General features: G+C 47.2%; 1 protein-coding gene across 1 annotated transcript in view; it reads right to left on the bottom strand.

Moving 5' to 3' along the window:
* The window catches only part of KIFBP (kinesin family binding protein), a 606,159-nt gene that overhangs the window by 68,424 nt on the left and 523,245 nt on the right, over nt 1-14,490 (bottom strand). The window contains exon 6 of the mRNA XM_086922159.1: nt 2,625-2,728. Coding sequence (XP_086778285.1) covers nt 2,625-2,728 — 104 coding nt within the window. The remainder of the gene's footprint in view (nt 1-2,624; nt 2,729-14,490) is intronic.

Raw genomic sequence — 14,490 nt, 5'->3', positions numbered from 1 at the left:
GGCAAGTGACCAGAATGGCACGTCGAGTGGCAAGATGCAAAAGGGCCCCACGCAGATCGTGGAGATGCTGGGGGGCTGATCTTCGGTGCAAATGCTGCTCGGTGGTGGGGCTTCTCAAACCCCAAAGCACAGCGTCGAAGGTGCCTCGGGTGCTGCGCAGTCAGCTTCTCGGGGGTCTTTTGAGATGTCCGGTCCCACGTCTCTCGGTGCCTCCCCGGATTTCCTCTTTGCAGGGACTGTGGATCGGGCTCTGAGATGTCTGGGAGCCTGGGTCTCGTCGGGCTCTGGGCTCGGGCTCCGGCAGGAGGTGGCGGCAAAGCAGACGTCGAGTTGCTGGATGGTGCCTGTGTTCACAGGGTGGCCACTCCTAGGCCACAAGGGAGATACTCTTCAGTCTTCTGTGCAGCAGAATGTCGAAGTCCAGTCTTCTTCTTTGTTTCAAGTTGATTTCAGGATGATCTGAGGTGCTATGGCACTGCTCCCACTCTTATTCCCAATCTGATGGGTGGATCACCTGCTAGGTCCCTCCTCTGGGTGGGACCAGGAAGGGGGGCGGTTACACCCCCTTTCCTTTGTCCAGCTCCGCACCAGGACTGGGGCTGGAAAGCCCCAGCACCGGTTTGGACTGGCTTATGCACGGGGACACCTTATGTGCCCCAGGCATGTCTCAATCTATTCAGCCCTGTCCTACCCAATACACAAAATCCTGTCTGGGGTGGTGCTCGCACCTCCCAAGGCAGGAAACCCTTTGTCCAAGCCTCCCTCGCTGGAAGGACTCCCAGCAGCAGGAGGTCAGACTTGTGTCTGTGGTGGCAGCATCCATTTTGTGATGCTGAGGCTCGAGTTTAACTTTAACCGGGGTTCAGGTTATGTACATGTCGTGTCCCTCTAGAAGGGTGGAATGCTATCCCCGTCGACAGGACTGTCGAGGGGATAGTATTCCAAATCGTATGACACCTTACTCGACATGTTTTGATAAAGCCAAACCAAAGTTAGCATATAACCGCGAGGATTATAATTCACTTAAGAGTATATGATATGGCAATATCCCGGAACAGCTAAGGGAGTTGTTCCCTACAGCTGCAGACGGGCTCAGCTCGTGCCAGAGCGTCATCTCACATGAAACCTGCCCCCAGGATTGCGGAGGCCTTCCATGGGAGTGGCTTATAGGTTAACATGTGTTCAGTTAGGGTTAGATATAGGGATACTATATCTAAGTAAGAGGTGATTACACCAACTTACCCCAGCTGAGTGATCAGCCAGTTGTGTCAAATATGGAGGCCAGGCCAGGGGTGGCACAATACATGCTGCAGCCCCTGGTAGGCCTTGGATACACCTATGCCCTGGGTACCTGGAGTACACTGTTACAGGGGCCTATAAGGTGAACCAGTTCCAATTGTGTATGCACCTAAGGTACATGGAGTCCATTTTAAGGAGAGAGCAATTAGCCTGGGGCCCTGAACAGTAGGATCCCAGGCCAACTATGTCAAAAACCAACTAAACACCAGGCAAAAAAGTTTGGGGGTAACCATAGTCAGATATCCACCTTCCTACAATGCCTTGGTGCTATACAGAGACTGTCCAGAGCTCCCCTGGCATCTTGTTCTCCAGCTGTAAACAAAAGCACAGCTCCAGATGGGTTGTATGATGGAACCACAAAACAACGCCAACCTACCCTACAGCGCACAAAACAACCCTCACCCACCCCGAAGCCCACCAAGCAACCTCGACACTCCACCAGCCCACAAAACAACCCGACCCAGCCCACCAAACAAATCTGACCCCCCCAGCCCGCAAAAGTACCCCGAACCAGCCCCACAATGCAGCCTGAAGCTACACTGCACCTTGCCTTAACCACGCACAAGCGTGGTTAAGGCATATGCTTGGTTAAGGGAAGCGCGGTTAAGCTTGCGGAGTCTGAACACCCTTGGTTTAGAATGCAGTGTTCTGATTGTTCCCTATCCCAATTGCATTCTAAGACTTTGATTCCAGTTCCAAACCCCAGAAGTTCAGGTCACATGTGAACTGCGTTGCCATCTTGGCCCTCCCCACTGCACGCCAGCTTGGTTAAGGGCAAGACTTTCAACCTTATCATATTACCCGGAAAGCACACACAGAATTTTAGACACAATGCTCTCTCTGCCATTGATTAGCAGCCTCCTTCCATCAACGTGGCCTCGAATTCAAAACTGCTGTGGTGCTCCAAAGATTGCTGGGATCTTAAGAGTTCAGTAAGCTCTGCCTCCAGAACGTATGCTTTTAATTAACACTGAGATGTACCTGTTCCTGTATTACTATATTTGCTGTTTAAAGACAAACAGATACATACATAAAGCCAGTAAGCGTACAAGTCAAACATGCATAAGTGCTCAACATTCAAACTGGGGAAAGTAGAATAGTATTTTTTTTAAATTCAGTAATATTTAGGAGAACATTCTTTATGAATCTGTACACCTAGAGATCAAAAAGGAACAGGGTCTACTGAAAAATTGGCCATCATAAAGTCATGTACGAATTACTATGCTTCTTAACTGTACAATCATAGTAATCAACTTCATGAAAGTGCTTTAACAGGTTTAATCCAATGAGTCATTACCTTATAAAAAAAAAGTAATAATAAATACCTCAAGCTTTTTCATAGCATCCTGTAAGAGATTCAAACAGTACTTAATCCAACATCGAGCGATTTCAGCTTTCCTTCGCCCAAGAATTTCCAGGTGTTTTTGTTCTGCATCAATCAAAAAAACAAAAACAAATGAAAGATTAAAACAATTATAAATGAAACCTCGATCACAAAAAGAATATTCTGCCAGTGCTCACCACCATGCTCTCTCTTATTTTAATTACATTTTTGAGATAGCCGAACGGGAAAACAAGTTCAAATTCTACAAACACTTCAAACACATAATTTTACTGTTAACAATTTGTATCTTATATTGAATACTTTCAAAAGATACACGGACTAAAAGTATGGGCAACCAAAGCAGGTATTCTAAAGAGAGTTTCATTGCACCAGATGATGAACACGTTGCTTACCTTAGGTAAGGAATATGCTACTTACCAGTATGCATCTGTTCTTGGCATAGAGGGCTGCAGAGTGGTACATTATGAATAGATCGCCATCTGGTGTTGGGCTCGGATGATTGCACTTGGAGGGTCTTTTGTAGATTGGTGACTCCTCCTTTGGTTGCTAGTGCGCATGGGCATCGGCTCCATCCTTAGATTGTTTTGCCATAGTAGGGTTAGATGGAGTAGTATGATAGTATACAGATAGAAATGCCCATGTAAGTGTATCTAAATAAGATATTGTTGGAACAGACACAGGTTTCCGGGGAGGCTGGGAGGCCATGTACCACTCTGCAGCCCTCTATGTGAAGGACTGGGTTCTTTAAGACCCAGCGGTGCCAGGGGACAACACCTGAAACCTTCGTGGGTAACCTGCTCCGGCGTACGAATGACAGAGACACGGGACACTTCCTTCGGCGTCAAAGATTCAAGGTTTATTTACTGCAGGGAAACACAGAGATCACGGAAGTACAACGAGTGTAGTTCAGGAAGACTGCTTCAATTTGGTTCTGTGGATCGCTCCTTTTATACACGATTTTCCCATAAGTTTACATAGCAGACAAAGGTTTACAACCCGGTTCCCACAATTATCCCCGAGAGGGGTCGCTTTGGTCACTTTGATACTCATCAGGTCCGGAACATAAGTGCGGAAACATTTGGCAGTTCCCAACTGTAAAAACCCATCTTCCCACCATTAGTACATTCCATTCAGCAGTAAAACAGATCGAAATAGGAACAGGGGCAGGTGTAGAGGAAGATGAAAAACAGTGGGGAGATTGGAAAGGGTGTAAAAGGGGAGGTATCGGGAAACACGAGCTACAGACATCAAAGGGACGTGCCTAATGAGATGCACGGCTGAGACAATAACCGGCACGGCGAGATGAGCCTCGAGCGGGGCCATCTGCCTTACAGTATCATCCCCCTCATCATAAAGACACTTACAAAGGACATGTGTCTTCCGCAAATATCTTGGGAGTCCCAGGTCGCGAAGCGGACAACGTCCGTTCGCTGGCTACTTGAGGGCAAGAGACAAAATGGATGCCGTATCTAAGATGGAACCCGTGGGTACAGATGAAAAACCCACGTAGCAAACGAACGGTTTAAGTTAGCACAGCGAAACTGCGCACACTTGCTAAACTCGTCATTTGCGGTTCGTAGATACCAGACTCGACCATATTCGTGCGAGTCGAAAACACCACTTACAATTGTCACGGAACCTCAGACGCTCCTTTTGCCCTCATGTAGGCAAGCACTAGTCGGAATCATACTCGATATTCATCAGACCATCTAGATGTTGCTGCAACATAGCTCTGTCCAACCGAGTTCCAGTAACAGGCGGCTGTCTCATACACGTTGTAGCGCAGAGGCCACATAAGGCAGGACCGCACTGCACACAAAGGCAACACGTGAACAGGAACGCCACAACGACTCCGATGATCATCAGAATCTTCCAACCCCAGGTCGACATCAGGCCCCAAAACCACCCAAGTAGCGTCCAATCCCCTACATCCACGTGTATGGATTCGGAGATCTTATGCAACTTCGAGATGGCTTGATAAACAGTCGGAGCGTTATCAGGAATGAAAATACAGCAGCTCGAATGGATCACCTTACATACCCCACCACGATCTGCTAAGATTACGTCTAAAACCATTCGGTTTTGTAACGTCATAAGTCTATCCGCCTGAAGTTCTGTGGTGATATTACCAAGGGCACTGGCAGTAATATTAGCTGTCGATTCTACCACTCGAGTCAACTGTCTCAGGTTCCTACTATTAACCATAGGTCCCCAAAACGGGAGGAAACCCTTGAAAAAGTCTCCTGCCTCTTGACCGGCAGTATCCTCTTCGCTAATTACGCCTCTCACAACTCTAGTCTTGTGATAATCTGCATCTACAGTGAACGTCGGAGGCAACAAGTTTGCGATAAAACATGAGCCCATGAAGTCAGAGGGCAACCATGCATACGCACGATCATGACAGATAAAGTATGTACCCTTGGCAGCCAGAAACACAGGGGACGAGACCATCGGCAGAATGTAATTTTCAGTGCAAGCACTCTCTCCAAGTCGGGCTTTCGATCTTCGGCCACGACCTATTAGACAAAAATTACCAATGTGGGGTACGACCCATATCGGAGGCGAGCTTTTAAGTTGCTTTTCACCAGTGAACACACTATACTCGCCTCTACTCAGGACCCTGTAGGCTTGTACCTCTTCTTCTGGAATAAGCGAGGGATCATAGATATCGCTATCTAAGTCTTCAATCGCTATAGACAAAGGTTTTTGATACGAGCTAGGACCAGAGTAGGGGGAGCGTGGTTCTCGAATGGGGTGGAAGCCTAGTGCGCTTCGAAACATTGTTTGAAATGCTCGAGCAGACCCTTGGGAACTATACGGTAACACCAGATATGGAATTCCCTTATCCGTAGTGTGTGGCATCAACCCACACACCCAACAATTAGTAGTGTTAACCACTAACTGATGCTGATGAAGGAGCTGAATAAAGGAATTATTGCGGAATTCTGCACGTCTAGCCTGCTCGTGTTCAGGTAAGATATGAAAAGAATGAGAAGCAGTGGAGGTGAGTTTAGGGTCAGGGTTAGGAGTAGGTATGGCAGAAGGTAAGAAGTAAGACATCGTGTAATACACCCCACCCGCCAATAATGCAGAAACAGTCAAAAGCAATACAAATATTTGGAACATAAAACATTTGGTACAACTAAGTTGTTGCAACTTGAACCTTTACGCCTGAGCTCCTTCCAAGTCCATCAGCTTCGAAAATGCCATCCCCTACGACCGTCCGCAACGTTTCTTGACGCACTTCGTTCTGTGTAGCAGTAGTCAATCCCTAGGAGTTCCCAGGAACCGACGGTCTTTAACCTAGTGTCAAGACCTACTAACCAGAAGGAAGTACACGCGCGCCCCTATGGCCTTTATTCACAATTATGTGTATGCAAAGTGTCTCTCAGCTGTGGAAGCAAAAATATGAGGAACGAAACTCAATATATATATACAAAAATAATTACAATGATACGAGTGTTCAAACTGATCGTGGAAAACGGGATAATGCAATTGTCAAGGGACAAAACAGGATCTTTTATTAGTCTTTGGTGCTGGATCGCAAAAAGTATCGGGTTTTCCCAGGACGTGTCTGCTCGTCGAACAAAGGATCCGTTGAAGAGACAGCGTTCTGTTGATCAGTTGAATGTTCTGGTCTTGAGTCTTTTGATGATAAATGTTTAACAGTGTCTTTCTGCTGCACTGAGGATTCTCCGACAGGTTGTGCGTCGCTGAAAGGTACAAACGCCGGCAATCCTTCGGTTTCAGTTGATGCAATGCCTCTCCTCACCCACGAGTCTGCCGGCAACGGAATAGGGACTTTTTTGGTATGGGTGGCATGCACCCAGTTTTTCCGCCCCTCTAGACGAACAGCAGTTCTCGTGGCAAGGAGGACCTGGTAGGGTCCAGTGTATCTTGGCTCCAAATTCTTCTTGCGCGAAAAATTGCGCGTCACCACCCAGTCTCCAGGCTGGAGCTGGTGGCCTGGACCCTCCTTCTGCGTCGGCAATGCTTCGTAAACCTGTTGGTGAATTAACCTCAGTTTAGCAGTCAAGTCATGAAGATAATCGATCAACATTGGATACTCAAGATCACAGAACACACCCGGTCTAGGGACCCCCCAAACATTTGCAGGACGACCGAACACTATTTCATAGGGACTGAGCCCTACTCGGGAGTGTACAGTTGCCCTTGTTGACAATAATGCTAAGGGTAAAGCGTCAGGCCACGAAAGACCAGTCGTAGCCTGAATCTTTGCTAACTTTAGTTTAAGGGTGCCGTTATACCCTTCAACCAAACCAGCTGACTGGGGATGATTGGCGCTATGGAACTTCTGATTAATTCCAAGGCCCTTACACACACTCTTCATCACACTCCCCACAAACTCACTTCCGTTATCGGACCACACAACTCTAGGCATTCCGTACCGAGGAAAGTATTCCTTCAGTAGGATTTTCGCAGTTGACAAAGCAGTGTTATCTTTGAGGGGATAGGCCTCGATCCATCGGGAGAATGCGCAAACCACAACTAAAACGTATTTCAGGTTATTACATCGCTCCATATGGATGAAGTCTAATTGGATCACCTCAAAGGGACATGAAGGGGGAGCAAAACTACCAGGAGGAGTTGGGGTTCCCTTACCATGATTGTACAACATACATACCATACAATTCTTAACCAAGCGTTCAGCACATTTCGTGATACCATCATTCTTCCACACAGGAGACAACAACTTACAAATACCTTTCGCGCTAATATGTGCTAACCCATGTGCCATTGTCACAACAGCCAGCACATATGCATCAGGCAACATCCATCTTTTCTGATCCGATAAGTCAATCCAACAACCATTCGCATCCAATTTTCCCGTACTTTCTTTCCACTTCGTCTTTTCAGTCTCGGTGGCCTCATTCTGAATTGCTTTCACACTCTCGATAGTGTCCTCACACATACTCGATTCTGTAGGCCACCTAACCGAACTCGTCACATACATTCGAGTACTAAGGTTCCGGGCAGTCTCCTTAGCAGTCTCATCCGCAAACGCATTACCACGACCAACATTGTCCGTCACCTTACGATGCGCACTACATTTAACAATCGCTACTTGCTTAGGCAACGTAAGTGCATCCAAAAGATCATTCACAAGCTGGCCATGCTGAATCTTCGTACCATGCGATGTCAGAAAACCTCTCTCTCTCCACAATCGTCCAAAACTATGTGCGACGCCAAAAGCATATTGGCTGTCGGTAAACACATTCACACGTTTCCCTTTCGCTAACACACACGCTCTAGTGAGAGCGATCAATTCTGCAGCTTGGGCAGAATTCTGATTTAATCTTGCAGTCTCAACAACAGTATTCAATGTTACAACGGCATATGCAGTAGTCACATCACCATTCGGCAATTTAAAACATGAACCATCCACATACAGCGTTCCATCTGGGTCTTCCAAAGGAGTGTTTTTAAGATCCACTCGACCTTTTGTTTCCTCTTCTGTTCTCAAATAACAGTTGTGTTCTGTTATTTCATCTGACTCTGAACTAATTGGTAACAAAGTCGCCGGATTCAGAACATTGCAACGTTTTATCTGAATGTGGCTTGCCAACAGCGTCAATTCGTACCCAGACAACCTTGCACTCGTCAAATGCTGAGTTTTCGTACGATTTAAAAGAGTGTCGACAGCATGCGGAACCATCACCGTAAGCATATTATCCATGACCAATCCTGCTGATTGTCGGATGGACACCGCAGCTGCCGCTGTTGCTCTCAAACAACTCGGCAATGCCCTAGCTACCGGGTCCAAGGTCGAGGAAAAATATGCACATGGACGTTGCTTACCACCAAAAGGTTGCGTTAAGACACTCAACGCACAACCTTCCCTCTCGTGAACATATAATGTGAACGGCTTGCTATAGTCAGGGGTACCTAACACAGGAGCCGAACACAACGAATCACGTAATTCAGAAAAACTTTTCTGACATTCTTCGGTCCATGGTAAAGGAGTTGAAACATCCTTGCACGTAAGAGCTACCAATGGTTTCGCTAGCAATGAAAAATTTGGAATCCATTGTCTGCAGTACGACGTGATACCTAGAAAGGCACGCACATCTCTTTGGGTTGTTGGCACAGCCATTCGCGCAATTGCTGCAATTCTCTCTGGGGTCAACCGCCTTCCCTCCTTTGACAATAAGTGACCTAGATAGGTTACTTCTTGACAACAATATTGGAGTTTAGAAGGTGACACCTTGTGATTTAACTCGCAGAGATGTTGCAGCAGCGATACCGTAGCAATTTTGCAAATGTCCTGAGTATCTGCAGCTACCAATAAGTCGTCGACATATTGGATTAAGTCCGCACCAGCCGGCAACCTAAACGCATCCAGTTGACCCTTCAAGGCTTGACTGTAAATCGATGGGCTTTCACAGTAGCCCTGAGCAGCGCGTTTGAAACGGAAGCTGCGTCCACCAAGAGAGAAACCTAAAAGGTCTCTGCTCTCTTCTGCAATGGGAATGCTGAAGAACGCATTCTTCAAATCAATCACCGAAAACCAAGATGCAGAAGCTGGAATCAGAGTCAGTAGTGCCGTGATGTCAGGCACAACGGGGAACTGAGGAATCACAATTTTATTCACCTCCCGTAAATCGATAACAAAACGATAAACAGGTGGTTTCGAAGGATCAGTACGTTTTAGAATGGGCAGTACAGGGCTGTTGCACACGTTTCCCCGTGTTTCCTCAATAACGTCTTTCTCGAACAAATCATAGATGATCGCTAACAATGCTCGTTCACCATCAAGAGAAATACGATACTGGGGAATACGTGGCAACCGCACATTAGATTTCAACTGAACAACATAAGGGGAGATGTCAAGCAGGCCCACGTCGTTGGGACCTGTTGCCCACAAAGATGCAGGAAGAGAACTCAATTCCGGTGGAAGCTTATCGAGAGACAAGTACATAGGAGAAACAACCCTCTCTCCCAACGTAAGCTTTACACCCGCAGGGGAACAATACAAAGTTGCATATAAACGTTTAAGCAAATCCAGACCCAAAAGATTTTCACCACAGCCCGTGGTCAAAATCAACGGAGCTTCTAGCTCACGAGGCCCAATTGTAAGGGGCAGAGGGCGCAAAACTGGGTTGCTAACGGGGGCGCCAGAGAATCCAACGGAAACATTTGTTAAGCCAGACAAAGGTGCGCCAGGGAGTTTCGAATGCTTTATGGAACTTTTCGCTGCACCAGTGTCCAACAGAAAAGGCTCGACGACGCCCGATGTAGCAACCGCGACGTAAGGCCCTCTCTGATCAACCGGAACTGATACCACTCCCTCTCCTTGTCTATGGCTGTCCTAGTAATTACTGTCGTCAGTTTCCTGATCGACGTAATAATCATCTACATTGTACTGCGCAGATCGTCCTTGCGATGATCCACGTTGATCAAAACAATTATCGGAATTCGATGAGTTATCTGAACGGTCATTCTGAGCACCACGACCTCTACCACGCGACGTTTGCTGTGAACCACCACGACCTCCTCTAGATGAATTACCACTATTACGGTCGTTTAGAACAGGACAATTGAATTTGATATGACCCTCCTGTCTACAATAGGCACATTGATTGTACCCCAATGAAGATCTTTGGGAAGAGGAGTCATTACGAGTTTGTGATCGGTTCGATTGCGGCTGCGATCTATTTTGTTGCGAAGCATTCTGATTCGAACGCTGAGGATAGGCCTGCTGTAACAACACTTTAGTTTTGAGTTCTTTCGTCTTTTTATCAGCACGGTCGTTCTCTTCTTTCTCTCTATTCTCATAATATTGTGCTGTGGCCAATATCTGAGCTGAGGTAGAAACGGCCCACGCACTCTCTGAATTTTTTAATTTATTGCTCAAATCAGGCAACAAATTAGAAACAAATTTGTCCACGAACAACCGCTGACCACCCTCAGTGCTCATATCCTGACCACTGTGATCGATGAATGCCTCCTCAAATCTCGTAAAGAAGTCGGAGACACTCTCGTCCTTCTTCTGTCTACAAGCTGACAATTTGTCCCAATTCACCCTCATAGCTGGCATAAGAGTTTTCATGAGCGTTATTATTCTTTGAGGAAGAGCAGCAATCAACTGCTCGGGTTTAGCACCACCAGTTTGCAAACCATCCGCCGCTACAATGGCAGCCCAATCACCACCTAATTCGTTTGGATGATTCTCCTGACGAATCTTAGCCCATACCGGTTGAGGTACAACATTGCCGAACAGCATGTCGATATCGGCAAGATTCATTATCGTAGCGTCTACGAGCTGCGATAATTCTTTATAATACCCTGCAGGATTTTTGCGAGGGTCAGGCAAAGATTGCTTCACCTGTAAAACTTCTGATCGTTTCCATGGGAGATGTATCCACACTCTCTGGAAGTATGGTAGAATAATGGGATTAGCAAACTTCTTATCCACGGCCTTGTACTCTCCCGTTTGGACTATGGCAATGCCCTATACCTAGGGGCCCCCAAAAAAGTTCTAGCTAAACTCCAAACGGCCCAGAATGCGGCAGCCCGCATTCTCACAGGTACCCATCGCCGCTGCTCTGCCAAACCATCTTTGCAGGCCCTCCATTGGCTCCCCATCCAAGAGAGAATTCAATTCAAGGCTCTCTGTACAACCCACAAGATTATGCACGGAAAGGCCCCTCCCATACTTCAAAATCTTATTTCACCCCATACCACCCCTAGAACTCTCCGCTCCTCCAACTGTAATCTAGCCTCAATCCCCAGGATCAGAAAGGCCCGCTCAGGCGGCCGACTGTTCTCCCTCAACACTGCCAAACTCTGGAACTCGCTCCCCCCTAACCTTAGAGCCCAACCTAACCTCCTCATATTCCGTAGAGCACTCAAAACATGGCTGTTCCCATAAAAAACATCTCTCACTTGGTTCTCGTCTGTTAGCGCTGGGACGCCTATGGGCAGCCATGCGCTCTACAAATCTGTAAAATAAAATAAATAAATAAATAAATAAATTGGGATCGCCTGGCATCCACACTGGTGGAACTTCCCGCATAGGAAATTGACCAGACTCATCTGGCTGTCTTTCAACATCCTCAACAAACAAGGCTTGAGGTATAGGAGTGGGACGAAAAGATAGCAACCGTTCAACCGCACGTCGAACGTTGGTATCCACTATCAGTCCATTCGAGAATTGAAGCTGCAAATCAGACAAAGCGGTCAGCACCTCGTCAGGTGCGTCGGCCGATATCTGATCACGAAGAACCTTACACATTTCTTCGAACACTAATCTTTGTGTTGGTATATTGAATTGACAAAACGTATCGAGTACAATACGTGGTGGATTTCTAAGGGGGTGCGTCATCCAACCCATCGCCATATTATATAGCGAAGCGCGTTCCCTGTTACCTGGAAGCTGACTACGTCTCTGAGGACCATCTGAACCAGCGGACCCAAGAACAGGTCCGAGAGAGTGAAAGAAACTAGTCGCAAGAGGAGAAGTACGGCTACGAGTAGAGGGAGAAGCATAGGACACAGGACTAACAAGTGAAGGAGTAGAGACAGAAGCAACAGCAGGAGTTAACAGAGCAGGAGCAGTAGCGGGAGCAGGAGTATGTGGAAGCGGAGGAGCAGTAGGGATAGCAATAGGCAAGGGAGCGGGAACAATCGGAAGAACGGATGCAGGTTGAGGAGCAGGTACAGGAACAGGCACAGGGGGAGCCACAGGAACTGTGGTACCCTGCACGTACGGAGGTGGGGACTTCATAAGATAAGACATTAAGGGATCCTCAACTGCGTCTTCCTTCTTTTCCGACTCAGTAGGCAAAGCAGGATAGCATTTATCTATAGTCATACGCTGTAATCTATCAAACACTTCCTTTTCCTTAACCTCCTTATCACGCTGAAATTGCTCTGCTTTCTTTACAATGGTAGCAACACCATCTCTCTGATTTCGTTTAGTCTGTCTGATCTCTTTCTGTCGGGCTTCTTTACGCCACAACCGAAAGGCATCAAACATGGCCGGCCTTGACTTTTTCTCAAACAATTTAGCCTCTAGGTTATCTAAGATCGGGGTCTCAAAGCTACCATGAGGTGGCCAACTAAGGACACCGTCCTTCTTGGTATAGCGAATCCAATAATCATTAAAAGTAATCGGGCCTAGCCCATGTTTACTGTACAGTTCATAAGTCGGAGTTCCAACCGGAGGTATCGGACACGAGTCCTCCAGTCGGGAATCCGCACCACAACGTCTGAAACAACTAAACAAAGTACTGCGACTAGGCATATTGCACACTAGCCGAGTTTCACAAACTTCAAGGGTTACGGGATTTACCAAGTCCCAGCAAAGAGCAAAAACCCTCGGTTTTTGGCGGCTGCAGTCGTCAAACAACACAACAAAGTACCAAGAACTACAAATGCAATGGAACCATGCAACCACTAAGCAACCACAACCAAGAACTCTGGGAGCGACCCACAAATACTTAACTCAAAGATCAATGGCGTCACCAGGAAGGCCCGTCAATCGTCTCGCTCTACCAAGGTCTACGCCAGGCGCCAAAACAGGTCTACAGTCAGGGCAGCAGTCCGTCGCAGCCGTCAGGAGGCGGGAATCTTCGCGGGAAAAGTCTTCGGGCCACTTGTTTCGACAACAGGATCGACGAAGCGGAGTGCACCTTCCCTCGGAGATTTCACACGAAGTTCCTCACGATCGTCGGGCTTGGACCGGTACCACTGATGCAGCCCCACGTTGGGCGCCAACTGAAGGACTGGGTTCTTTAAGACCCAGCGGTGCCAGGGGACAACACCTGAAACCTTCGTGGGTAACCTGCTCCGGCGTACGAATGACAGAGACACGGGGCACTTCCTTCGGCGTCAAAGATTCAAGGTTTATTTACTGCAGGGAAACACAGAGATCACGGAAGTACAACGAGTGTAGTTCAGGAAGACTGCTTCAATTTGGTTCTGTGGATCGCTCCTTTTATACACGATTTTCCCATAAGTTTACATAGCAGACAAAGGTTTACAACCCGGTTCCCACAATTATCCCCGAGAGGGGTCGCTTTGGTCACTTTGATACTCATCAGGTCCGGAACATAAGTGCGGAAACATTTGGCAGTTCCCAACTGTAAAAACCCATCTTCCCACCATTAGTACATTCCATTCAGCAGTAAAACAGATCGAAATAGGAACAGGGGCAGGTGTAGAGGAAGATGAAAAACAGTGGGGAGATTGGAAAGGGTGTAAAAGGGGAGGTATCGGGAAACACGAGCTACAGGCATCAAAGGGACGTGCCTAATGAGATGCACGGCTGAGACAATAACCGGCACGGCGAGATGAGCCTCGAGCGGGGCCATCTGCCTTACAGTATCATCCCCCTCATCATAAAGACACTTACAAAGGACATGTGTCTTCCGCAAATATCTTGGGAGTCCCAGGTCGCGAAGCGGACAACGTCCGTTCGCTGGCTACTTGAGGGCAAGAGACAAAATGGATGCTGTATCTAAGATGGAACCCGTGGGTACAGATGAAAAACCCACGTAGCAAACAAACGGTTTAAGTTAGCACAGCGAAACTGCGCACACTTGCTAAACTCGTCATTTGCGGTTCGTAGATACCAGACTCGACCATATTCGTGCGAGTCGAAAACACCACTTACAATTGTCACGGAACCTCATATGCCAAGAACAGATGCATACTGGTAAGTAGCATATTCCGTTCGAGGCATATGGGCTGCAGATGGTACATTATGAATAGACTATACAGCAGTTCTCTCCCTGGGTGGTTGCCCGTGTCTGTTACAACAGTCTGAAATAAAGTTTTTAATACAGCTTGTCCCACTCTAGCTTGTTGTGTTGTGTGCACAT

Source organism: Lissotriton vulgaris, chromosome 5, assembly GCF_964263255.1.
Source record: "Lissotriton vulgaris chromosome 5, aLisVul1.2, whole genome shotgun sequence".
Taxonomy (NCBI): domain Eukaryota; kingdom Metazoa; phylum Chordata; class Amphibia; order Caudata; family Salamandridae; genus Lissotriton; species Lissotriton vulgaris.
The sequence above is the reverse complement of the archived record's forward strand: the minus strand, read 5'-3'. Positions and strand labels throughout refer to the sequence as shown.